This window comes from Nomascus leucogenys, chromosome 5, assembly GCF_006542625.1.
Source record: "Nomascus leucogenys isolate Asia chromosome 5, Asia_NLE_v1, whole genome shotgun sequence".
NCBI classification, from domain to species: Eukaryota; Metazoa; Chordata; class Mammalia; order Primates; family Hylobatidae; genus Nomascus; species Nomascus leucogenys.
In genome coordinates, this window is record NC_044385.1 from 38,254,892 (window position 1) to 38,282,707 (window position 27,816).

Genomic DNA, 27,816 nt, shown 5'->3' on the forward strand with positions numbered 1-27,816 from the left:
TCTCAAGGCCTCCTACCTGCTGAGCCTTAGTCTTCATTCCTGAAATAAGAGCTGTCCTGCAAACAGCGTTTGGAGCTCGCTTCCTGGCCTCCGGCTGGTGGAGCAAGGACGTTTCCAGCACATGAGATTACCCACTCTGTTAAAAAAAAAAAATGTGTTTATACTTGGTCCCCTCTGAAGGCGGACGACGCCCATACTTTTGTCCCAGCCCAATTTGTTGGCTGGGTTTTTTCTCATCCTTTAAACCCCGAGAAGCAGGGAACCTGCCCTCTGGCGCCATCTACCGGCACTGTTTTTTGAGTCCAAGGAGCCCCATGCGGAGTTGTGATGTGTTTAGTAATTGATTGGATGAATCCTGCCACTTTGTTAGTAGATTCTTTTTTTCTTCACGGACTAGAGGGTGACCAATTAGTAAAGAGATTGTATAGCAAATATATTATCTTACTTCAAACAGACCAGAGTCTCCTATCTCTCGCTTCCCCCACCCCATCAGTTGTGGCATTCATCTTTAATTTCTTCCTTCGAAAAATATTTATTTTGTTATTGTATAGAGATCAGGGCATGGGGCACACAGCTGCACACCTGAGCAAACAGAGGGGCTGACTGATTTGCTGTTGTAATGAAAAACATTAGTTTTGGGTTCATTACTGTGATTCCGCAATGGGCACCAAATCCCACTTAAGACCCACCGAAGAAGTCTTCAAAGGGACACGGTTTCAGGTCTGTGCCTGGTGAGCGTGCTGCCTCTTCGAATCTTTGCACAGAAATAAGCTACGGTTGGAGACTCAGACCTGTCAGATCAAAACCAGGCCTGGCCTCCAGACCTTGAAACAAGTCAAAACAGTGAACCTTACTCATCCATTTTCAAAATACGGCCTGTTTTCTTTACAAAATGCAGCAAAGCCTCTCAGATGGGCGCTGGCTGCAATATTTGATATATTAGGGAGAATCCTGACTCCTTCCAGGTTTCTGCCCATCTGTTTTAAATCCAAATGGCTTGGCAGAGGATGATTTTTAGTTATGTATTTTTTTCATTTCAAATGGAATTTAAAACAGCAGGGGCAGAAAGCCCAGATATGGATGAGAGAGAAAATAAAAAGGCCCCTGGAATTCCCCATTCACCTTCTACATGAAGGAAAAAATACCGGCATTTGTTGTAAACCTACTATGTGTCAAGGTATCACTAGGGAGTGTGATGTTGCTGAGCCATGGGAATTTTATAAAATTTTAAATGTTTTTCGTTTTCTTCTTCAGAGGTGGTTTGATTTCATGATCAAGAGCTTGAACTTAAAGTCAAATCCTGCTCCTGCCTCCTGCAGTCATGGGGCCTTAGCTATTCTCTGTAATGACTCTGGGTCTCAGTTTCCTTGCCTGAGAATAGGCCTGTGATAATTACCTTGACGGGCTATTGTCAGTTTTAAACAAGGTAGTGCGGAGACAACTACCACAGGAATGGTTCTGCCTTAAGAATGAACTAGTGTGATTTTCATTGCTCACCATCATCTGGCTACTCAGATTGTTGACGACTTGAGGGCACTATATTTGGACATGGCGAGTTAAACCACATACCATCTGGAACCACCTGCCCCTATGGCCTCCCCTCCTACCTTGTCCCGTACCCCTGAAGGAACAACATTTTCTTTTCTTTTCTTTTCTTTTTTTTTTTTTTAGACAGAGTCTTACCCTGTTGCCAGGCTTGAGTGCAGTGGCACGATCTCAGCTCACTGCAACCTCTGACTCCCTGGTTCAAGCGATTCTCCTGCCTCAGCCTCCCGAGTAGCTGGGACTACAGGCGTGCACCACCACGCCCAGCTAATTTTTGTATTTTTAGTACAGACGAGGTTTCACCATGTTGGCCAGGCTGGTCTCGATCTCTTGACCTCGTGATCCACCTGCTTCGGCCTCCCAAAGTGCTGGGATTACAGGTGTGAGCCACTGCACCTGGCCCGATACTCAGTTTCCTAAGATAAGACTTTAAGAAGACATTGACCAGAATTGCCCATTTAGAGACCAAAAAGTAAATAATGAGTAATGCACTGCGACCCAGTTTTAGAAAGGCAGTAGATACCTCTAGCCTGGTCTGCAAGGTTTGATGATAATAATAACAGCAACAATAATCACTAAATAGATGAGCTCTGGTAGTTGACATTTTCTTCTGATCCCCCCAGTATCTACTCCCTCCTAGATCCTGATTTTCCTTTGAAGATACCCTCTTTCCTCCCTGTCTGGCCATGTGCTTTGAATGACTCCACAACCTTGGTTTCGGAGGTGGGCACTTGACCTACACTTAAGCTGATCAATATATCCCACTTCACCCCTTGGCCACAGTGATTGGTTCAGGGATGGGTATGTGACCCAATTAGATCAATGAAGCATAATTCTGGGAGGCTGTGAGAAATTGCTGTAGCCCTCTGACCCCTATGGATGGAGAGTTGGGACTTTCTGGACACTACCACATGGAGACTGAAGATGAAGCTAACACTTCCCAGAGCAAGCTGAGTGACAGAGAGAAATCAAAGCCTGATGATACCATTTGAACCCTGTATATAGCCATATCTGGAGCTACATCTATGATGGCTTTTGACTGACATATTTCAATAAAAATCCTTTCCATTTAAACTAAGTTTCCTGCCTCTTGCAACCATGGAATTCTAACTGATACATTTATGCTTTGCTGGCACTAGGTTAAGCTCTTTTACATATATTGACCTATTTAATCCTTACAACAACACAATGGGAGTAGATATTATATTATTTCCATTTCACAGTGAATGAAACTGAGGCTTAGACAAGTGAAATATTTTCCCACTGACAGCTCGAGTTTGATATTAGAATTCAGGTCTTAGCCACTGTGCTGTTTCCTTGGCATGCGAATATGGCTGGAGAGTGGCAGCATGGTTCTTTCTCAGGATTCCATATCCTCTCAGGCCCTTCATCCAGTTCTCTCCCTCCCCTCCCCAACATTGGTAACCCATTCCTTCATTTTGCTGTTCTTTCCCTCATCTCTCCTCCCAATCTCACACCTTGACTTCAAGACTCCCAGGAGATAAACATTAGCCCCTCCATCTAGCAAGTTCAGAGAGCTCAGGTATAGAGCAAGCTCAGAGAGCCTAAGGCAGGAGACTGGCTGAGATGACCCCTGCACAGCCCTCAGGCCACCTTGTTGTGGAAGCTATGGCCTTACCCTGGGTGCTGGTGATTGCTTCTTCCTTTTCTGGCACAGAGCCACTCTCAGAGGCTTCTTTGACAGCACCTAGGGCAACCCAGGCTGATAGGCACCCTGCTCGAATAAGGCATTTCACTGCCTGGGCATTTGTGTGCAGCTGGCTCTGTTTGAAATCCTGCCTCTTTCTGACTTCACTTCCTGAATGTGCTGACAGGCCTCTGAGCCAAGCCAAACAGGTTCACAATGCAGTGCCTGCAGAGTATTCCCCTGCGAGTGCAGCTGGGGAAACAAAACTTTTCTCCAGCCCACAGAGAGGACCTGCCAGCCCTTATATGACCAAGAAGTAGGCCCTGTGAGACCTCGTTGAATCTTAATGGGAAATGTTTTTATTTCAGCTAGGGCTGTGTGTGTGTGTGTGTGCGTGTGTGTGTGTGTGTATTCCTGATTGTACTCCTGATTTTTTTTCTTAAATTAACAAGTCGACAGTAAAAACTAGCTAATTATTCCGTGCCTGCTGTATATAAGTGCTTTAGATGTATGTTCCTCCCAACAACCTTCTGTGGCAGCCATGATTGGCCTCATTTTTGCAAAGAAAGAAATTGAGGATTAGCAATCAGTAATAAGGGACTGGCTCCATGCTCCCCAGCTACAAGTGGCAGAGGCTAGATTTAACGCGGGGGCACTTCATTCCAAAATCTGCATGCCTCTGAGTCATATAATACTTCAGTTCTCTCCCCTAACTCATAATACCTCAATTCCTGATGTGTTTGTTCAGGAGTGCAGTAAGGAACAGTGGGAAGGGCAGAGGCTCTAGTGTCTTTCTAGCTCTGAAGTTTGGCAAGATAGTTTTTTTCTCTAAATCTCAGTTCCTTATATACAAAATGAAATAACAGTGCCTGTGTGGCAGAGAAGTTGCAGAGTTCAATGAGATAGAAATTTACGTGGCAGCACTATTCAGGAGCAAGGTCCTATGTGGACAAAGCAAGTTCTTTGGAGTCAGGGAGAGTTGGATTCAGCTTGAGCTTCCACCAGTCACTTATTTCCTAAAGTTGAACAAGACCTGATGCTCCATTTCCCCTTAACACCAACCCTGGAAGTCCTAGCACAATGCCTGCTACATAGGAGAAATGTAGCAAATGGTATCTATTATAAATATTATATACGTGTCGGTTTTTATTATGCTTGTAGCAAGCATTATTGGTTCCTACCAGATATTGTTCCTACTGTTGGTTCCTACTAGGGTTAGAATATACTAGGTAATGCTATGAGAACAAGCAATCCTCAAATTCAGTGCCTTAGAGCAACAAATTCTTGGGGGATTTTGCTCACGCTAAATGGTCACTGTGGGTATGCTGGTGGTCGGGAGTGGTGGGAGAGGAGAGTGGACTCTGTCTACATCACTATCATTTAGGGACACAGGCTGATGGACATTGCATTCCTGTGTGTCCACAGTTGCCAAGGCAAAGAAAAGGGAAGATGTTGAATCTTGTACTTGCTCTCAAGGCATCTATCTTGATGTGATATGTCACCTTTGCTTGCATTTCATTGGCTGACGCAAGTCAGAAGTCCTCTCACTTAAGTTCAAGGAGGTAGGAGATGGCAAAATACAAGCAATCATGGTGGGGTCATTTCCTAGTCATGAATGATTTTGAGTCTAGGAATATGACCTGCTCCTGTACAATGGGACAAAAGGGCAAGTCTACTGGGGTGGAGGTGGGGAGCTGCTGGGAAAGTTTCTCTTGTTAATAAAAACAGGAAGATGGTAGCAAACATTCCTGCATTGCTGGTGACTATTGTGTTGACTTATGATGCCGGAACTGCTGCAGGTATCTTGAGTGCCCACAAGAAACTTCCTTGACACACTGAGAATGGTGAAGTGAAAAGATAGGAGGCACCTGAACCCGTGATTATGTCATTAAGCCACTACATTAGCCACTTGTGGACGTGTTTCATATCTGGTCTTCTGGTTTACGTTGCATGTTCTGTTGCTGGGCCCTGCACATATCTTAACTGGTAGAATGGTCAATAATAGAATAACTCAGGTGCCTGCCCATTTTTCTCCAGGATAACATAATATCAGGAAAAGCTCCCCCTTCAAGCATGAACCTAAGATCAATCAATACACCCTGGAAGAGATTAGTCATCAGCCCGAGGTGATGAACGTGCAATCCTCAAGATATTTGGGAAATATTCAAATTCTGTCCAGGGGACCAGTGAGTACCTACAACCTAAGAAGGCAATAACTGTATTGGTCATCTGGTAACACAATCGTTTGAAGCAATAATGAGGCAATCATCAAGAAATGTTTTTTAGTAGATGTACATGAAGGAAGTTTGTATAGCAAGAAACTCTCAGGGCTTCTCAGCACAGAAGTGTTCTGTTCTCTCCAGAGAGGGGGAGTTTGCAGAGGGGCAAGGAGAGTTCATTAGACATTGCTGCGGCATGGGCGAAATATCCCAGGAGACTATCTGATTACCTTTGCTCAGATGCTGTGCACATCAAAGAACCTTCTGATGACTAATTCAGTTCTCAGGGTCCTTGATGTAGACATAGGGGTGTGCACTGAGTAAGAGACCCAAGGTCCCCAGGATTTCTGTTTCCTCGAACAATATGGGAGAAAAATATGGTTCTTGATGCCTGGGGACCAAATTGTGCCCCACCAGTTACTGGAGCCATGGCCTCAACAAAAGCACTTAAAACTCACTGGGAGCCTCAGCTTCTGCTCCCATGAAACATGACTACTATCAATGGGCATCCCCAGAACAGTGGTGAAAATAACATGAGATAGAAGAGGCAAAAGAGCTTTGGAAACTACAAGAGTACGGACGGGTGAGTACAAATGTCATTGCTCATCACTCTTTCTTTTGCTCAGTATACTCCAGGGATTCAGGCCTTCTCATAACTACTAGGGTGCACCAGAGTCTTTCCCAGGCTCTCCCTCATGCTGATTCTTCACCTGGGATGTCTCACGCCTATTCATCTGCTCTTCACCTGGGGAACTCTTAGTCTAAGATTTCTCAGCTCAAGTAGTTCTCCAGAAATACTTTGTTGCCAACCCAGTTTAGATCTTCTCTTTATTAGTGCCCAGTTCTTTTTCTTCATTGCACTTTAATCATATATTTATTTGTGTTTCTTTCTCTCTCTCTCTCTCTCTTTCTTTCTTCACGGAATCTCTTTCTGTCGTGCAGGCTGGAGTGCAGTGGTGCCATCTCAGCTCACTGCAACTTCCGCCTCCCGGGTTCAAGTGATTCTCCTGCCTCAGCCTCCTGAGTAGCTGGGATTACAGCCACCCACCACCATGCCAAGCTAATTTTTGTATTTTCAGTAGAGAGACAGGGTTTCACCATGTTGGCCAAGCTGGTCTCGAACTACTGACCTCAAGTAATATGCCTGCCTCAGCCTCCCAAAATGCTGGGATTACAGGTGTGAGCCACCGTGCCTGGCCTTGTGTGTTTATTTACTGTTTCTCTTAGCTAGATGAGAAACTCCATGAGGGAAGGCATCCTGTTGCTTTCACTCTTCCGTGTTCCTGGTTTCTGGCACAAAATAGGATTTCAATATTACTTCTGGTAGAAAATGAGTGCTATGGGAATGTAAAATGTTATTATCAGTTCCCTCAACATAATTTGTTTATACATCAAAGAGTTTATAAAGTTTGTGTCAACTAGCCTCATTGAGCTTAATCAATTCTAGGTGACCAGATAAAGTCAGGTTTGGTCTTGCAGCCGTGAGGACCAGTTCTGTGCTATAACCTTGGAAGGCCTGGCCTACACGGTTGCAGGTCTGTTTCATTCATATCTGTTTATTTGAGCTTCCTGACTCTGAACAGGTGGGCTCTAGACCATTTTGTAAGATGATTTTCTTTCAGGTATCAAATGGACCCAATGGAGAGGAAAATGTAAGTATGGAACAAGTAGCATAAGAGGAAAGTAAGTCTCCTGGTATCCCTCTTTAGGCCTAACTGGTCAGAAAGTTTCATAAGAAGAAAGCCTTCAACTTCCCTGCCTCTTCTCCCTTCAGTTTTCTTCTCGCACCTTTCTTCCGAGCTTCTCTAAGCAGCTTTCAGGTCCTTAAACACAAGACGTTTTCTCATACTTCTCTGCCTTTGCACGCAAGTTTCTTTCCAATCTTTTCTGCCTGGTAAGGCCCACTGGATCAGCTCAAATGTCACCTCTCCCATACAGCATTTTCTAATAATGCCTCCTTCTGCTCCCATCTGGTACCTTTTTCTTATAGCATATACCCTGTGCCTTTAGAATAGTTTCTATTTCATCTCCACATTCCACTCTACCAGAATGTGAGTTCCTTGAGAATAGGGATTATATTTTGCTCATCATTGAGTCCCCACGGACAAGCATAGGGCCTCAAAGAGACTCAGGACCAGAGGAATGCCCTGCTTTGTGATGTTCGAAAGTCCAAAACCAAACAACTCAAGTTAGGTTCCAGAGTTAGGAAAGAATAGTTTTACATTCTCGGGCCATTCCAGCTTCTAACCCTCTTCCCCTCTTCTATGAGATCCTACTTGACCACCATAGAGGTGGGTGGAGGAGGCAAGGGACAATCAAACCAGAAGTCATGGTCTCTTTCCTTGGTTCAACCAATGCACTTCTCTAGTAATGAAATGACATGAAGGAATAGATGGATTAGCATGATTCCTGTCTCAGCAAGCAAACATTGGGTACTAACTTCTGGACCCCTGAAACATGTCTAATTTTACTAACAGAAAGTCCCCTCTGTCATTACCAATAAAGCTGGTTGTTTCAAATGAAGACACATCTGGAACTGTTTTTGTGCCTGGCCAAGGACACACATACGCTCCATTTCCACCTTCAAAACTAATGTTTCAGGCAGACCCATTTAATGTAAGAAGATGCCCATTTGCATTAGTGTAGGCAGGAAGGGACACTCTCTGTGGCTGGATGTATGAATGTGCTAACAGCTTAATTCTTTTAAGAACACTCACTAAGAACTGGGCTTTAGAACTTGAGGGTTGGCCGGGTTGACTTTGAGGGTTGATCCATCATGAGTTATGCACCTGGAAATGAATGAAGTATATTTACTAGAAGAAACTAAGACTTGGAATTATGTTGGAGGAGCGTTTGAGCTCACTTGTTCGTTCAGTCATCAAACATTTATTTTATGAACATCTACTATATGCCAGGCGCTACATTAAAAGTTTGAGAGTCCATTGATGAAGAGGATAGGGTTCTGACCAGGAGACACAGAGGTTCATAATACATTTTTGTAGGTGCTATCATAGGATTTTTGATAAAATGTTATCATGCTCACTAGGGAATTATTCATTCCTTTTGAAGATGGAATTAATTACCAAGGGAAGCTTTACAGAGAAGGTGTCACTTACACCAAGACTTGAAGAATGGGTAGGATTTATCAGTTGAACTAGAAGGAAAGGTATTCCAGGCAAACACATGCAAGCAGAAACATGAAGGGGTGAAAGAAAGAGCATGGGATTTAGATCCATACAAAGATATGTTTCTGATAGTGGGCATGTAGCTGGTCAGTTCATGGTTTATTAACCTTTTTTTTTGAGTCATGGAACTCTGGGAGGGTCAAATAAAAGCAAAAATCTCTCTCCTCAGAAGAGTGTTTACAGACACACAAACACAACTTTCTGGGCATTTTCATTGAGTTCATGAACCCTCTGTCCTGATAGACACAGAAGGTTAAATGTCCTTGATTGAATTATTTTATATATGTAACATATATATATATATGTGTAAAACAAATTAAGAGGATTAATGACTATGTGTCACCAGCTTCATCTTCTCCAACTATTAGTGTTACCTAAAGATTAACTCATTGAAGGCCCATAGTAAACTTAACCATTAAGTGTTTATAAGCAGTTAATCTTTTGTCTCCAAAATTTACCAGAGATCATGGGTTAATTTCCTCTACCACAATTATTTTTTTCCACCCCTTTTGGTTAGAATGGTTAGAATTTCAAGAATATACATTTAGAATGTTAATTGAAACAATCAAGCATGGGGATAGGCCTGAGTTTCAGACTTTTTTAAACACTGAAATCTAAAGCAAACTGGGGAGTGGTGTGGCTTTTCTGTGCTGTACTGTTGTCTGGGCTTAGTCTACCTTTGCAGGTAATTAATTCCCCAGCCTGCTTATTTTTTCTAGTTGGCTCTTGTTTAGCTTCCACAGAGCCCCACCCCAAAATGCTTTATTGTCCCTCTGCTATTTCTACATATGGTCAAAATCATCTCACCTTCCGGGTTGCTGACATCGGCAAATTCAGTTTGGCAAACTGGGCTCTGCTCCCAGTAACCCTTTGTTCAAGAAGTGTTATTACAAAGGAGAGTATATCTGAAGCTAACAAGCCTGTCCAATCTCTTCCATTCCTAGATACACTCCTAAGGAGAAACTCTTTGTGTATTTGGATTTACAGCCACAGGCAGGATATTAGCACTCCCAGACCTACTGGGTACTAGAACACTGCTAATGAGCAAACAGCCCTGACTCAATTAGTGGTTTGTGAAATATTCCTGGATATCAAATTGCTTTTGCTGCCTGATAATCACACTGGCTCTTGGGATGAAAAGCAACCAAGCAAAAAATTGTTCCCTTGTTGAGCACTGCCTTGTTGATCTCCTGTTTTATCTGTAGGCAAAATTTAAGTTTCCCATTTCCCCAGAGCTGAGGTTTGATTTACGCATGTAATCATTGAGTTAGTGTGCATGTTTTCTCCTGTGAATCTTTTCCATAGTATTAGATTACTATCTTTTGAGACTGATTCTATATTTAAACAAGGTTATTTTAGAAACAAATTAAGAAATAAACTATAGACAGATCCAAAATGCTAAACTGTTAGTTTCCATAGGCATAGGGGTTTATTTGGGGGTGAGGGGTGGTAGTAGAGAGAAAGTAGTAGAGATGGAGAAAGAGGGAGAGAATTAATGAAATTGGGAGACTGTTTCATTCAGATCACAACTTCTAGTTTGACTCTTCCTAAATTCTTTGCTTCTTAATTTTCAAGTCACTTCAGATTGCAGCAGTGTTAACCTCAGCAACTAAAAATAAAAACTTCAGTATATAACTTGGGAAGAAAAAAGTAGTAAAGGGAAGCAATTCAAGATCTGTTATTGGTATTTGAATACATTTATTGTGACAAGAATGCTGTTATAAATATTCATAAGCAAAGGCCATCTTTTTATCTAGGAATTGTCAAAGAGAAGATTCCAAATTGGAAGGATACATCTTTTGTAAAATCTGCCACCAATTCCTGCTTTGAGAATAAGCACCTATTGTTAAATTTCTACTAACATTATAAATGGTCACAGCACATGCCACTTGATACAATCCCAAACTTTGAAATGTTTGACTTCCCAGTGGGCTGTCCCTCTCCACTGCAACCCCCCTTCCTCCAGCCCCCTGAAACATCGCACTATCCTTTGGTAAGCAATTCCATATAGATAGCTGGGGGAAGAGGAGTATAACCTGACCATAGCATCAGGTACATCAGGTACATTTACTTCTAAAGTCTAACAGAGAACAGTTTTTACTGCTTAATAGTAAGAAGCACTGAGAGTGAGTTTAATTGACATTCTTAACTCTTTCAACTCCTAGATAGCTAGTATCTACAGATGATGCAGAAAAGAGGTTAGGGGAATACTTTCCAATAGTTTATTGTATTTTCTTAAATATCCTTTCTGGAATTTTCAGAAACAAAACATAAAAAAATTATATACTTTATTACAAATGGTAAACTCAGAGTGCTCCAAATCTCTTATTTACAAACAACACTGGGCAGGATACCCAAACAAACAAACAAGAAATAACTTACAAAGGCATGAAGCTGTTTATTGACAGTAATCAGCTTTCATCAAATTAAAAAATATATATATGTACATACACAGTTAACGAAGGCAGGCCAGAAAGAGTTCATCTGTCCAGAAAGAGTTCATCTGTAGGCTCAGCCTCGCTCTTACAAACCTCCCTCCTGCCGCCCCTCCCCAACCCTCCCCCCGCTTTGTGTTCTTAAGTACTACAGAAGCAATCTACAGTCTCTATTGCAGTTTGTAACCCCCTCCCCCTCCCCCCTTTAATACTGAATGAGATCGAATGTTAGGTCCATGCAGTTCTTGGTCAATGTTAACGAAAAGTCCAACGTTCCGTTCGCGCGGGGACAGCCCGTCCGCAAAGCGGGGCAGCCCGCAGGCGGCCGCTCCCTGGCTCCACGCCAAGGGAGGGCGCGCCAAGTCCTTCCCACTCGTGCACACTGGGGGCGCCGTCAGGACGCAACCCAGTCCAACTTGGATACCCTTGGCTTTAGTTCTCGGACACTTCTTTTTTCTCTCCGTCGCAACTTGTCAAGTTCTCAAGTCTGTCTCTCTGTGTTATTTTTTTTCTCCGTTGCCCCTCAGCCCCCGACGGTCTCTCTTCAAAATGTTTGCAACTGCTGCGTTAGCATGAGTTGGCACCCACTGTTAACGTGGTTCATGACTTTCTGTTTAAGCTGTGCCACCTGTTCCCTGAGCATGTTGGCCGTGGACGCCAGCTCCGAGTTCTGAGCTTTCAAGGTTTTCACTTTTTCCTCCAGCCGGGCGATTCTCTCCAGCTTCCTTTTTCGGCACTTGGAGGCAGCGATGCGGTTCCTCATGCGCTTCCTCTCCGCCTTGATCCGCTCCTGGGACTCCATGTCGATGGGGGACAGGGGCGGTGTCTCGCCGGGCATCTCGGGCACCGTCTGAGGCTCCTCCTTCAGGGCCTGCAGCCGCGGGTGCTGCACGGGCATCTGCTGGGGCAGGTGGTGCGGCGGCTGCGGCGGCTGCTGCTGCTGCTGGGGTTGCGCGGGAAAGGCCAGGCCGGCCGCGCCGTAGGAGGGCGCCCCGCCGCCGCTGCTCAGCGCGCCTGGGTTGAAGTTGCTGAGGTTGGCGTAGACCGGCGGCTCGCTGTGCAAGCTGGCGCTGAAGCCGCCGCTGCCGCTGCCCCCTGCCACCGAGGCTACCGCGGGAGCCACCATGCCCGCCCCGTTGACAGGCTGCGCCGCCGACGTGACGCTGGGCAGCGTGTTCTGGCTGTGCAGTTCGGCCAGGGCGCGCACGAAGCCCTCGGCGAAGCCCTCCTGCTCGTCTGTCACGTTCTTGGGGCACAGGAACTGGGTGGGGGTCGGCGTGGTGGTGATGTGCCCGTTGCTGGACTGGATTATCAAGCGCTCCAGCTCGGGCGACGCCAGCTTGAGCAGCCCCACGTCGGGCGAGGTGAGGAGGTCCGAGTTCTTGGCGCGGAGGTGCGGCTTCAGGCTCCCCACTGGGTCGGCCAGGTTCAGGGTCATGCTCTGTTTCAGGATCTTGGGGTTACTGTAGCCATAAGGTCCGCTCTCGGACGGGAGGAACGAGGCGTTGAGGGCATCGTCATAGAAGGTCGTTTCCATCTTTGCAGTCATAGAACAGTCCGTCACTTCACGTGAGGTTAGTTTGGGTTGCGCGTACAAGTTTCGGGGCCGCAACAGCGCTCTGGCAAGCGGGGGACACCCGCGCCCCCCGGGGCCTTTGACAGGGAAAGTTTCTCTAAGAGCGCGCGCACCCGCTGGCTGTCGTCCCCGCTGCGCCCTCCTCACCAGCTCGCTCCAGGGAGCGCAGGGTTAATTAAGATGCCTCCCCCACTCTTACTTGTCGACTCGCGCGCGCTACCCGGCTTTGAAAAGTCGCGGTCACTCACTGAGCGCTCTTCGGGCGCAGCGGTTCTTCGGGATCCGCGGGCGAACTCGCTTCCCAGAGCAGCGGCTCTCCCCGCGGCGCGGATCAGTGCGGACCCTGCAGTGGCCGGCCGGCGGCGGGTCTCGGCCGCCTGGACTCCGACGACTTGTCCCCTCCTCCGCTGCGAGGGGGAGGGGGCGCCCGGCAGCCGCGGCTCGCGCTCGCCCAAGTTCAGCAACCGGTGCGAGCGAGGCTGAGCGCACGCACGTCCTTCTTCTCTCGCGTGGTTCTCCGCCGCCTTCTGGTCTTTACCGCCGCGGAGAAGCCTAAGACGCAAGACAGGCTTGCAAAAGTTCGCTCCGGGACTCTGTGCCACTTGTCTCCGGTCCTCCCGGCCGGGAAAGTTCTTTGCTGCTGCAGCCGCTCGCCGACTTCCCCCGGCGGGCGCGTGGGTACCGCTGCTTTCCGCCGCTGTCAACAGCGCCTGGGCAGCAGGGCTCTCCTCCCGGGGCGGCTGGAGACCAGGCTCTCTGGGCACTCCTCGAAACACCAGCCCGGGAGCCACAGGCGCTAGCTCTGGGCAGTTAGAGAGAAGGTGGAAAAGAAAATAAGATTTGCAATTCGGACTATACTGCCGTCCTGGCTGGCTGGCTGTGTCTGTCTGTCTGCCTGAGTCCGCGCACCTCCACTCCCGCCTCGCTGCTTCAGCCACACTCAGTGCAACTCTGAGCCCTTATCCAGCCCGAGCTCAACACTTATCTGCTACCAGTCAACCCCTAAAAATAGCCCATGATGTCACCCCAAGGCCTTCCCATTGGCTCGCGTCGCTCTCAGGGGGGCGGGCCCGCCCGTCACCATGGAGACTCCACCCTAGAAGATTCTTCTCTGGGCCCGCGGAGGCTCACGGGATGAGGTAATGCTCCGCTGCCCTCCTACAGTCGGGCCCTTCTTTCTCCTGCCCTCCCCCCTGCCGCACGCCTCTCGGCCCTCTCTTCCCCGGTCCCCTCCCCGGGCCGTTTTTCCCGGCCCGCCCGGTGCATTGTGGGCTGACGTCTTGGGGTTTGACTGTCTAGTGACGGTGGCTGCCGCGAGCTGGCGGACGCTCGCAACCTCTGACGGAGGGGGGGCTCAAGTTCACGGCTGCGGACTGGGATGCGGGGGATGCAGGGACCCGGGAGGCCGGGGAACCTGGCCAGTTGTTTTGGGCCAGGGATGCGGGCTAGGGGTGGTGGTTGTTTCCCCACTCGTGGGGCCCGAAGTCATCCACCGGCGGCCGCCACCGCGCGGGGCTGGAGGCTGAGAGTCCAAGTACGCTGCCACCCCCCCCGCACTTCCGGGGGGCGGGAGTACCGCCCTTAAGGTGGCTCTGTGAAGTCCCAGTTGGGGGTGAGCCTAAGGGGGCTTAAGTTTGGGGGCGGTCTCCCGAGAGTCGGCCCCCCACGTTGAGAACGCTCCGAAGTTTGCATCTCGGTCAAGTTCAGGAGCGACGGTCCGCGGGGTCGTCTGGCTGCTCCTAGGAGCTGAGAGATTTGTATTGCTCGAAACTGGACGCTCAGCTGAGTCTCCGTTGCACCCCACTTCATCCTCTGGGACCGTGGGGGAAACGGCGCAGGGGTTCACAGCTTTGCCTCGGAGGGGCAGTTTTTATAGTGGGCGCAATTAGTGGGTAACAGGGTCCAGATGGGAACAAGCGTGTAGGCGATCCGAAACTCGGGGAACCCCGGTTTTAGTCTACTCCCCCTCCCGCCCCCGGACAACACGCACACGCTTAACACAACACGCACAACATAACGCGCGCACACACACACACACACACACATACTCCATCCGCGCCGAGTTGCTTCCGGGAAAACAAGCCCAGAAGGCGGCGGACACTAGCATAAAGTCACGCAGTAGTACTCGGAGCCCGGGGTAGAACCTGGACTTCAAATCTCTGCACTCCCGGCCGGGTGGTGGGCCCATATCCTGGGTAGCCTCTAGGAAGCGCTAGACACATGTAAGTGGTTCCTTTTCCGCGGTTGTTATTTTATCCTCCCCCCGCCCCCCACCCCTTAGGGACGAAAGTGTGTGGTGGAAAGAATCCCGAAGTCGGGAATCCTGGTTCTTTCGTGGCCAGGCTGCCACAGTGTGAAGCAAGCAAATCACGGAACTCCTCAGAGCTTCGTTTCCCTCATCTGCAGGTGGGGCCGGTGCCGTCCACCTCACTGGGCTGCCAGGAGTTAGTGTGACAGGGTCGTCTGCAGCACTAGGGAGGTGGTGGCCAAACAGCCCGCTTCCCTCCCCTGCCTCGCAGTTTCCATCCTCGCAGAGCCTGGATAGGATGCCAGGATATAAGAGTGTGATTTGGCAGGACCAGGTGTACTTTCCTGTGAGAAGCATCGAGGGGAGGAGGAGAGGGGGAACAGGGTTAGAAGTCAGCTCTTTCCCAAGCCTCTGTCTAGAATTGGGGCTTGAAGTTGGACCTGCAGCAGTTTAAGTTCCTAGGTTCTAAATTCAGACTTCGCTGCTTCTGAACTTGGAATTCAGCCTTGGGTTCATTGCCCCCAGCCCTAAGGTATTTGCGGCTTTGAGTGTTCAGAAACCAACAGCAGCTGGTATCAGTGGGAAACCTGCCAACTTTTCTTCACTCCGGGCACTCACCTAGCTTTCACTGATCTGCAGAGGGTAACTGAAAGCCTACTGTGAGCCAGGCACTGAGCTGGGGAGGGGGTGGGGTAGGTATACAGTGATGACAAGATCCAGTTACTTCCTCAAGGAGAAAACATTCTCCTCTGTCTGTTGCCCTGAATCATTTTCTGTTGTAATCAGGGAGTTGGTGTTCTAAATATTTTTTAATAACAGTAATAAAAATAAGTTTCATGTATTAAACACTTATTATCTGCCAGGCATTCTCCTAAGCAATTTAAATACGCTGTTTTCTCCCCACAACCGTCCTGAGAGACATATATTATTATCCAGATTTAACATGTGAGGAAATAGGCCCAGAGAGGTTAAGTATCTTTGTTGAGGTCACACAGGCAGCTGGAAATTGACCTCAGGTCTATGTTACATTCCTTTGTATTTTCTCTACTCTGGCAAACTTTCTTGTGGAGTATTAGTTATCTGCACAGGAAATAGTGCTTGTGGCATAGAAGAAATTTTCTTGCCTGATCCTCTCTGACTGTAACTCCGTTCAGAGCTCCTGTATTTAGAAATTTCAAGACTTAGGACTTTGTATAAATATATATCTTTTGCCTAAGGTTCTGTGTGTTCCTCTCTGCCTCATGTGGTTTAGTAGGCTGATCTTCTCCTTATGTTGAGAAATAGCATATTTTATCCAAAAAAATAACAAATCTGTTCATGTTAACGCCCCTGCTTGGAAGCCTTCATTGGCTTTTCCTTACCACCAGGAAAGTTCCGATTCCTATGCCTTGGAGAAGGGGCTTTTCACAATCTAACTCCTGCTCTCTCCAGCCTTATCTCTCACTCCTAGTTCTGTCAGGAAAGGCAGTGTTATGCTGCCCTAACAAACAACCCTAACATATCAGTGGCTTATTCCAGTGAAAGTTGGTCATTTCTGCTACATGACCATTGTAGGTTGGCAGGGTAGCTCTGCTCATTGTAGCCACTCAAGGGCTCAGGCTGAAGGAGGCCTTGTGTTGATACCCCTTTTCACAGCTATCCTGACTGTGGGGAAGGAACTCGGAACATCATGGCTGTCGGAGCATCCACTTACGGCACACATCATTTCTGCCCATACATCATTGGCCAAAGCAGTCACATGGCCATGCCTAACTTGAGATCACTATAATCCTACCAGGTGTCTCAAAGGGCTCTCCAGGAATATTTGGAGAATAACACTAAAGACTCTGTCTCCCTTTCTGTTCACCAAATGTTTGGTCTACTCTCCTTCCCCTGGTGGAATTCCCTCATTCTTTATTCAAGGGAATCAACCTAAAGACCCATCCAGTCACAGCACCAAGCTGCCCTGCCCATTGTTTTCCATGACTCCTGGATTTGCCCTTGGAGAGTCTTCCTTTTCCACAGCTAAAGCAGGCATTGGAAAATATGCTTTTAAATAAGCTTTTAAAAGTTGGGGAGATGCAGAGTGACATTAAGTCTTGATATGTGTAGGTAGGCTTCTTATCTATCTGATATAAGGTGTTCCATGTGCCAATAGCCACAAAATTCTTTTCCAGACATGCTTCTTTGGCTTGCCGTATCTCTTTGCTTTCCTGCTCTCCTGCCTGTTGACTCCTCTGTCTCTCTTTTGCTGTCTCACTCTCTTGCTCTTCACTTGATTTTGAGCACTTTGGGCTTATTGGGTTTTGGTGGGAGAGTTAGACCTTTCTTCCTTTTCCCAGAGCCATTTTGTCCAGTTGAAAGTATATGCTGGGTAAGATCTTAATTGATCCTTTTTTTTTCTGAGACAGAGTTTCACTCTTGTTGTCCTGGTTGGAGTGCAATGGCACAGTCTCAGCTCACTGCAACCTCTACCTCCCGGGTTCAAGCAATTCTCCTGCCTCAGCCTCCTGAGTAGCTGGGATTACAGGCATGTGCCACCACGCCTGGCTAATTTTGTATTTTTAGTAGAGGCGGGATTTCTCCATATTGGTCAGGCTTGTCTCAAACTCCCGACCTCAGGTGATCTGTCCTCCTCGGCCTCCTATCCTGAGGTTTTAATAGTAGGTTCATACTCTGTGACTTGATCCTTACTTCAAAGCTTAGTTTCTTCCAAGTCCTTTCTTGCTGAAAGTATTTCTTGATTTTATATTTTACTAGTTGGAACTGGGAAACAATTGCCTCTTCTAACGATGTAAATCCCTGGATTTATAGGTTTTCTTTATTCCATTTCATTCCTGATTGCAAACAGGCCAAATTTTTCTGAGTTCATCTTTGAATGGCTTGTAGTAACTTTCAGAATGCATCCAACAGCCACCAACACACACTACTCACTTTCTGTTTTACAGTCCTTTTCTTTAGTTCATCAGGTTCATGATCTGTCTTCTACAATATCACAGGTGATATGTTTACCAAACAGATCACCATCCCTTCAGCTTCTGATAGCAGTGTTCTTAGTTATCGCCCTCTAAATGATTGTTTAGTTTTATTGTTGTTATGCTTATTGTTGTTATTACACTAACCCATATCTAGTAGCCAATTTTTATATGAGTCAGGATGGTTTAGGTTATGCTGCCATAACAAAGAATCCTAAAATCTCAGTGGCTTAACAAAGAAATTTTATATTTTGCTCATACTACATGTTCAAGTTCATGGGGCTCTGCTTAATGTGCTCATTTAGAAACCTAGTCTGAAGAAGGTTTCATCTTGATACATGCTTCAACAATCATCCCATCAGTTTGGCAGGGGAAAGAAAGCATGGTGAACTCAAATTGGCTTTAAAAGCTCCCTCCTAGGAATGACACTTTTTATTGTATTTACATATTATTGGCTAAAATTCGTCACATGACCATGCCTTACTTAAAGGGTGCAGGAAAGTGCAATCCTACTAGGTACCCGGAAGTCAAAGAGCTGGAAATGCACACCTCCATATACTCTAGGTTGTGCTGTGTTAGCCATCCAAAAATCTTACTGGGTTACAATCACAGAATTGTTTTCACTCATATTGCATGTACTCACTCAACTCTCACCTTGAATTGTAATAATCCTCACATGTCAAGGGTGGGGTCAGGTGGTGATAATTGAATCATGGGATCAGTTTCCCCCATACTGTTCTCATGGTAATGAATTAGTCTCATAAGATCTTATGGTTTTATAAATGGGAGTTGCCCTGCACAAGCTCTCTTGCTTGCTACCATGTAAGATGTGCTTTTGCTTCTCCTTTGCCTTCTGCCATGATTTTGAGGCCTCCCCAGCTATGTGGAACTGTGAGTCCATTAAACCTCTTTCCTTTATAAATTTCCCAATCTCAGGTATGTCTTTATTAGCAATGTGAGAACAGACTAATACATCCACCATAAGTTGGTTGTGTCTCTGATTTACACACATGATCTTTGCTCAAAGACCTTGGTTAACGAAGCACGCTCTTTCTAAAACATTACTGTCATAGCAGAGAGAAAAAAGCATGGCTCTTAAAGCTTATGCTGAGAGCAATTTACATGACCGAGCCTGATGTCAGTGAGGAGGGGCAGTAAGTACTTTTGAATAGTATTGCAGTCTACCACACCCTGCACTCCACATTCCCTCCATTCCTCTGAGTCGCTGCCACCCCAAACATTTTCCATCACTCTGACAGTTTCCTGTCTTTGCATGTACTTTTATCCCTAATAAAAAGGCTACCTGGCAAACTCCTATTCACCCTTCAGGAGCCAGCTCAAATAATCACTACCTCTGAAGCTTTCCCTCACCCCATCTCCTCCTTCACCTCAAATAGTTATTATCCTCTTTGGCTGTCACCATACTGGGTACATACCTGAAGTAGAGAATGTTTTTCACATGGTCTTGTAAATGTCTTCTTAAATCCCTGACTCCAAATCCAGCAACTGTGTCTTATTCTTATTTTGTATCTCCAGTGCTTAATACAGAGCCTGGCATATGAAAGCATAGGAGGTGCTCAGTAAATGCTTGTTGATGGATTTTTTTTAAATAGCCTTTTCCATAGTGGAATGAAGCGGGTGTTTTAATGATTGAGTAGCAATAGTACCTTGTTTTAATACATAATATTTGGAAAATGTCAAATTCCCCTGCTGAAGCCTCCTTAAAAGCATCCTATTAGCTTAAAAGAGCTAGGACTTCTCATCTCACTTTTCTCCAGCCACACTGCCTTTGGCTGAATCAATCAGGATAGCCTAAGTTATGCTATGATTAAAAATATTTCCAAACCTCAGTGACTTAAGAAATAAAGTTTTTTTCTTGTTCCTATATGCTCATATGCTATAATTAAATTATTTTTTTCCCAAACCTCAGTGACTTAAGAAATACAGTTTTTTTTTTCTTGCTCCTATAATATGTCCAGCAAGGGTTGGCAAGCACTCTGATCACATCACCTTCCTCTAGGACCCAGGCTGATGGAATACCCACTTTCAGGAACATTTCAGATCTCGTGGTAGAAGGAAAGGCAGCTTTGAAGGGTCTCATCACAGCAATTAAGTGTCTTTTCCTAAAAATGTCACATGTCACTTCTCACACATTCATTGACTAAAACTAGTCTCATGGCCCAGCCCAGCCAAGCCACAAGGGGACCAGAAAGCACAATACTATGGTGACCAATCCTAATGACTCCCACACTAGCCTTCATTTGTTCCTCATATAAGACAAACTATTTGTTGTCTAAGAACCTTTATAAGAGCCCTCTTAGCCTATCCTTGTTTTTTGGCCAATTTCTATCTTTCTTTGGATGTTAGCTTAAATGACAGAGACTTTCTGTGATTTTTCCTAATGTGCCCTCTCTCCATGTAAATTAGATTTCTCCTCATAGTCTCATAAGTCCCTATAACTTTTCTTTGAGAAGGATTATGAATAACACCCCTTTCTCACCTTCTGGAGTTAAGAACTAGCTGAGAGTTAGACACAGGAATCAGATGAGTGGGGATCAAAATATCGATGTGAAAGCTAATACAGACTGGTTTGGAGGGTATGGCAAACAGGAAGCCACATTGGATTTCCTGATTGTCTTAGTCTCTTTTGTGTTGCTATAAAGGAATTCCTGAGGCTGGGTAATTTATAAAGAAAAAAAAGGTGTATTTGGCTCATAACTCTGCTGACTGGAAAGTTCATGATTGGGCATCTGCATCTGGTAAGGGCCTCAGGCTGTTTCTACTCATGAGAAAAGATGAAGAGGTTCTGGGTGTGTAGAGATTACATGAGCAAAAGGGAAGCAAGAGAGAAAAGGGGGAGGTGCAGAGCTCTTTTTAATATCCAGCTCTCCTGAGAACTAATAGAGCTAGAAGAACTCACTCCCTGCCTCACCCCCAGGGAGGGCATTACTCTATTCATGAAGGATCTGCTCCCATGGCCCAAACACCTCCCATTTGGCCCCACCTCCAACAGGTGGGCATCATATTTCAACATGATGTTTGGAGGAGACAAACATTCAACCCATAGCACCGATGTTTCACCCATGCATTAAACTTACCTACTCGTTCCTGGCAATGATGGACAGTTGCAGACCTTCTCCAGAGGTACAGTGAGTGTATACATCCTTTGGACGAATTGACTCTGAAAAGAGACAGCCAGTTTCTGAGGGTGGCATGCATGGGTCTTTCTTGTGAACTCAGAAATCAGATAACTCAAATTACTTTTCTTCCTATGGGGAGTATATATAAAGGATGGAGAGAAAGGATAAGCGGGTTATTTTAGCAGATGTCCCATCATGGAAAACTGAGGCCAGGGAAATGGTGATTTTCTTTTAATAATAGAATGTTTTAAAAAGTATTATTCTATATTTCTTTATGTAATTATGTATTTTTTGTTTTTTATAAAAACTATCTTATTAAAGTCCGTTTCACACACTAGATGCCAAGTGTCAAGAATATAGAAAAACCGTATCTCTTGGTCTCCACTGTATCCATAGCATCTAGCATGCTTAGCACAGAGAAGATACCCAAATACATCTTTTTTATACATCGGAGCCCTTGTGGAAGTCCTCTTGGATTTTCTTCAAGGTTTTTGTCAAGGAGGAATGTGTGACTGTTGTATAAATTATCACACTTAGGGTGATGCCTTCTCTCTACTCAGAGCTTCTGCAAAACCTATAGGATCATAAAGCGACAAGAGTCCTTAGTGGTCACCTTCCAAGTCCTGCCTTTTTTCCAATGCAGAAATTCCTTTGCTAGCATCTTCACTACTTAAATACTTCTAGTCACAAAGTAAGGACACGATGCCCAAAGCCAAGAGTAGTAATTCTACTAAATGCTACTGGTTGGACACCATTGGGTCCCATCATTGGGAATATTGTGGGCCTGAAATTTGGAAAGCAATTTGGCCAACCACTGATCTCTGTGGGAAGGACAGCCAAATGGTGAGGCCTAAAACCTTGTCTTGTGGAGGAGAATTGAATGAACTGGGATTATTTGACTGGGAGAAGTGTGGGTTGGAGAAGGCAGGGGGAAGACCAAGAGAGCACCCATAGCAGTCTCTGTAGGTTTTGAGGTCAGAGCTAGGCTAATGGTTAGAAGTTAGAGAAGAAAACTTTCCTATATTTAAGAAGGAACTTTCTGAAGTTAAAATTATTTGTCAATAGGATAGTTGCCTTAAAAGTAGAATTGTAGTTCCCCTGCTCAACATGTATTTATTATCAACTATGTGCCAGAAATGATGCCAGGTTCATTTATGATGATTCCTTGTCAGCCCGTTGTACTTATAGTAATCATCATTTTTATTTTCAATGTTCATAAAAGCCATCTTAAGGAATCTCATTTAGAATTCTGGAGTGGTCATTAACATCACTGTTTCTCATTTCTGGAATTGACCTTTTTTTACCTTCAAAATTTGTAAACCTGGAATGATACATTCTCATGTCCACTATTAGATGGATATTTTTCTGTCAAAAAAATAAGTGTTTTCAGTATCCATAAATCAAAATTACCTGGTCTTGGGATCACTTGAGAAGATTAGGTACTCCCTTATCAACTGTGGCGAAGAACTACAGTTTTCACCAAACCTCTTTTCTTTTCCTCTTGTATGTACAGATAGACTACATTTCCTGGCCTCCTTTCTAAATACCTGTGGCTGAGTTTTAGTCAATGCAGTGAATGTGCTGTGTATCACTTACAGGCTTGGCTCATAAAACCATCTCTCCCCATCTCCTGGTCTCTGTGACTCCAAGGTTGTAGAGAAGGGCAGGGCCACAGTTAGAAGGAGTCCAGATCTCTGAATAACTGTGTGAAAGGTTTCTTATCAACCAGAAATATTCTCAATAGGATTTTGATGGAATGAGGAATCAACTTTATTGCGTTGAGTCACTGAAATGTTGGAGCATATGTGTTAAAGCTGCTGCTGTTTTATTTCAGTTAGTGCGGCAGGATACCCTCAATGAAGAAACAAATGTGGAACTGAACTTAGGGATTTTGTTCTGCTCTTTCTAGTTTGAAGAAAAGTAGTGGAGGAGGCAGAAGAAAAGAATATAGCATTTAATTGTGCTGAGGTTCCTTTTACAATGCTTTCTTCCCATCTAATTTATAAACTTCATGAGGCATGTTACCATGTCGCACATACTCTTCCATATTTAACCTTTCAGTGGGTATTTATTGAGAACTGTAAGGTGCTTTGGGGATTTCAGAAGAAAAATAGATAGCATATATTGTTAAGTATTTTACTCATTTATTCAAAAAATTTTGAGCGTTTACTATGGGACAGCCATTGGTAATCCCTGATTAACAAAAGCTATAGTACCTGCCCACAAGTTGGAGTCTAGCAAGGAAAATAGGATAAAGAGGCAAGACTAGTCCAGTATGGCAATGCTATGAAAAACAAGGAACAGGATGCTCTAGGTGCCCTGGGGAAATCTGACAAGGGTCACGGTCAGATAATTGTCCTCTAGGAACTGAGCCCTCCAAGATGAGTAGGAGTAGCCAGAAAAAGAGGAGATAGTGGAGAGAGAAAGAATATTCTGGGAAGAGGGAGTGCATGTACAAAGGCCTGGATATTATTGAATATGGGGCATGTTTGGAGGGACAAAAAGGTAAACTGGGAAGGAAGAATGGAGAGAATGAGCCTGAGAGGAGGGTCTTGTAATATATGTATGCATATACTTAATAAATGCATTCAGAAGTTTTTGTGTGATGTACAAGTAGAATATGTAATATGGGTATGCATTTACCTAGGAGGAAATATGGCTGACTAACCATCAGGATGTCAATGGTTGTGATTTTTGGGTAATTTCCACTTTCTTTCTTATGTTCCCTGTTTGTTTTAAAATTCTCTACAACGAACATGTATTCCACTTGTAATTTAAAAAAATCAGAATACATGTTTCTTTTTCTTATTAGTCGTGACTGCACCTGCTGTCCCTCTGGATCCTCACAGCAGTCTTCTTTGCAAACTGAGGTTCAGAGCTGATACATGGTGAAGCTGGAATTAGACTTCCTAAGGTCCCATTTATTCTACTTTCCTCTCCATTTCGCCTGCCTTCCCTGCAGTTTTCTAAGTAGCAATGATGGCTTTTCTTGGAACTACTGCCTTTTAGCACAGTGTTGCCTGTTTGTGTGTATGTAGTTTGCAACATAGAGAAACTGGGTCAAAGTTCTTATAATACTGACCTACCTAGGAGGCTTCCCACACACAAAGGATGGTCCTCAACCTACTGGGCTAGGTAGACTTATCTTTTCTGTGATATTATAATATCCTTTGCCAGTTATTTGGAACTTGAGGAGGAGGCTATTGGTAGTTTTTAAAAATACAGTTAGGGAGGTGATTATTCCTGATTATTTCATCAACTCACATCTTTATTGACTAGCATGTTGGTGCTTAACCAAACCAGTGATGATGAATATTTGTAATGAATGACAAAACACTTGAAAGTCTGGAAACATTGTGTTAGCATTCTCTAAATCATGTTGCGGCAACAAACAACCCCCAGCATCTCAGAGGCTTAAAACAACATGAGGTTATTTCGTATGCATGTTACATTTCCTTCCTGATTTACACCTTAGCTCTTTACTTCGAGACCCAGGCTGAAGGAGCAGCCTCTGTCTGAGATATTGCTGGTGTATGTTACAGACGAGGGTGAGAGCTGTCACCATGGGGTGGCTCTTACGGCTTTACCTATGGGCATTTCCACTCACCTTTCATTGGCCAAATTGTGTCACAGTGTCACAAAACCAAGCCTGAGACAGGGGAAGAAGAGAAGACTTGATAGGGAGGGGTAGCAACTATTTTGCAAACACTTTCAGTTCTCTGAGTCTCAGTTTCTTTATCTGTAAAGGAAATAAGACAATTATGGAATAGTCAAACCATGGAATATCCTGTAGCCATTTTTAAAGGAGCTAATTAACCTTATAAAGATGAGTTGACCTAGAGGAATGCCCATGATGTAGCAATAAGTGAAGAAAGGCAAGTTTCAGAGTAATGTGCATAGCATGGTCTCATTTCTGCACAAATTGAAACACACCTATATCTGAGTATATCTGTTTATGTGAGAATACTAATAAAAATAGCTAATGTTTAATGAGTGCTTTCTTCATATGCCCAGCACTATGCTAAGTGTTTTTTTTTTTTTAACATGCATTTGCTCCTTTAATCCTTGAAAAAAAAACAGCAGAAAGTTATATACCAAATGGTTACCATTAGTAGCCTTAGTCAGGGGTGGGATTAGAGAGAAGATTTTATTCTCTTTAAAAATCAGATTTCTGTAAATTTTTACTTGTCACAATAGGTAGGTTAATTAGCTCTTCTTGTGAAACAAACCGTCACAAAATCTGAGTGCTATACAGTGTTAATCAGTTGATTTTCTGCTCTTTGGTCTGCAGGTCAGTTGAGGTGGCTTCACCTTCCTAAGACCTAATTTGGTCTTCTCTCCTCCCCATTACAGCTGCCACCCTTACAGTTTTCTAAGTAGTGATGATGGCTTTTCCTGCAACTGCTGACTTTAATGCATTGTTGCATGTGTGCATAGTTTACAACCTGGAGAAATGGGGCTGAGTGTCACATTCAAATGAGCTCCATGTGTTTCATTCTAGAACTCATCCTAGAGAGGTCGAATCTACCAGGGGCATATTCTTCTCAGGGGAGACACTGGGGTAGATGGAAGCATGTGAAACTTTTTAAGGCCAGTCTTGGAACTGTTATGTTATCATTTCTGTCCACATTCTATTGACTGAAGCAAGTATCACGGCTAAGTTCAGTATCAGTAGAGCTGGGAAGTCATAGAGGTTGCAGAAGGAGGGAGTGAATATTGTAATCTATCATAATAAGCATAAATTAATTTCTTAGTTAAGAAACAGAAACAAAAACAAAACAAAGAAAAAACTAATAAAGTGAAGAAAAGAGAACACTTACTAGTGATAGTTTAAATTGTGTTTGATATATTGCAGTTACATAATGCATTTCTTAAAAATACAAAGTCCTTATTTACAGTTATAATGAGCACAGTGATATTAACATGGACATTTAATTAACCAGAATACTCACTATCTAGTAGGCCAGTTACAAATTTACACCAGCTTGGCTCATGCTGTCTGTGGTGTGACATTCTAAGCATAATCCAGAGACTGTTTAATGGCAATGTGTGTACGTTACTGCTGTTTGTATGGCCGTCTGCAACCCAGGGAACTGAAATCATGAAATCAGACTTTTAGACCTGGAAGGGCTCTAGTGCCCATGTAGGCATGTGCCTCCTAAGTTACAGGAATAACTGCTCTTGCCAGTTATAGTCATTCTCTCTATTGGGTGTGTCTCACATTGCTGGAAAATGGTTATGGAAATCAAAACTCTGTCCTTTAAATAACGAAGACACTGAGCACCCCAGCCATAACTTACTTGAGTGATGTAGTAAGTTAACATCCAAAGATGAGATGGAAACCTGGGTGTCTTGAGTAGTCCCAGGGCCTTTTACTTTGTTTCTCTGCACAACACAAACATCAAGCATGTGGATCATTTGGGAATATTCACTAGACTCTGAAAACTTCCACTAATCTCTTAAAAAATGTATGAATTCTTCTACTGCTTCCTATATTCTAAGAGAACCCAGCACTTCTTACAGCAACTACCACAGAAACACCAAATGACACAGAACATTGAAATAAAGGGCAGCATGTTAAATTTCTTAAAATATTGCCCACGGAATCGGATTTGTTTTCATTTCCTTTTTACTCTAAATAATTTAGAAAATATCTGCCAATACACCTTATGGGAACCAATCACATACACAAAAATGTTTTATTAAGGAATTTGTTAGGATTAAGATTTGTGCTTCTCAAGTTTCAGTCACTTACTAATCATTGTTTCCATTTTGCTATATCCACTTACATGTCTAAAATCAATTTATTTAATACTTTTCTTTAATGGACTCACTTTTTTAAAACTCAAAGACAAATTTTATAGGAGATGATGAGTGCTATTGTAAATGGATAACAAGCATCAATTGCCATAAACATTTAGACAACTATAAATATAATTACCAAACTATAAAATAAATGTGTCTATCTACCACTGAAAGTCATCTCTTATTCCATAAGTAACAGGCCTTTTTCACTGATAATAGTGAAAAGTATGGATGGGCTTTGCAATCAGGAAGACTTGGGTTTGAATCTGAACTCATTTCCTTCCCGCTATTGTAATCTTTGGTAATTTCCTTAAATGGCTCACCACCAGTTTCTCATCTGTAAAATGGAATAACAAAAGCTATCTCCGTGTGTGTGTGTGTGTGTGTGTGTGTGTGTGTGTGTGTGTGTTTACAAAGCACCCAGGGTTATTCCTGGCTCATAGTAGGAGCTCAAAAAAATTTAGTTACCTCTTTGCTTTCCTCAATATTTCTTTCTTTATTTTTCAAAATGACATTCATGAATGATATTATTAGATAGAGGAATGCTATGGGGACAGTACTAATTTTTCCCAGAATTACTTACTGTTTGATTGCCTACCATGTGCTAGGAACTGTGCTAAGTGCCACGGGTAAAATGAAGACTGAATAAATAGACTTGGAGTTGAAGACTTGGATTCAAGTCCTAATTCATTTCCATTGAATAAGTCATTTAATATCTCAGAGCCTCAGTTTTCTCATCTGAAAAGTGAATGTGGTGATTGACATTTACTTCAAAGAACTTATGTAAGGAATGCCATGACAGCTTATGGGACAGCCTTTGGTGAACTGATAGAGGCATTTCTGTTGTAACATTATATACAGGTTCCTGAAATAGCTTGTGTTCTACAGAATTGTACATTAAAAATAACAGGACTTTATGCAGCCATAAAAAATGATGAGTTCATGTCCTTTGTAGGGACATGGATGAAGCTGGAAACCATAATTCTCAGCAAACTATCGCAAGGACAAAAAACCAAACACTGCATGTTCTCACTCATAGGTGGGAATTGAACAATGAGAAC

At 44.1% G+C, this 27,816-nt stretch overlaps 2 protein-coding genes across 3 annotated transcripts in view; one reads left to right on the forward strand and one right to left on the reverse strand.

Moving 5' to 3' along the window:
- Nucleotides 1–10,276: 10,276 nt before the first annotated feature.
- JUN (Jun proto-oncogene, AP-1 transcription factor subunit) lies at nt 10,277–13,559 on the reverse strand. Its single transcript, XM_030812915.1, has one exon. It carries the CDS (start codon nt 12,579–12,581, stop codon nt 11,577–11,579), a length of 1,005 nt encoding a protein of 334 aa, XP_030668775.1. The 5' UTR covers nt 12,582–13,559; the 3' UTR covers nt 10,277–11,576.
- Nucleotides 13,560–14,675: 1,116 nt separating this feature from the next.
- LOC100586269 overlaps nt 14,676–27,816 on the forward strand; it is a 113,936-nt gene continuing 100,795 nt past the window's right edge. For both annotated transcript variants that reach the window (XR_001115685.2, XM_003265145.2), the window contains exon 1: nt 14,676–14,830. Coding sequence is in view for 1 of the 2 variants with exons in the window: in XM_003265145.2 (XP_003265193.2) it covers nt 14,829–14,830 (2 nt within the window). In the remaining variant the exon portion in view is untranslated. The remainder of the gene's footprint in view (nt 14,831–27,816) is intronic.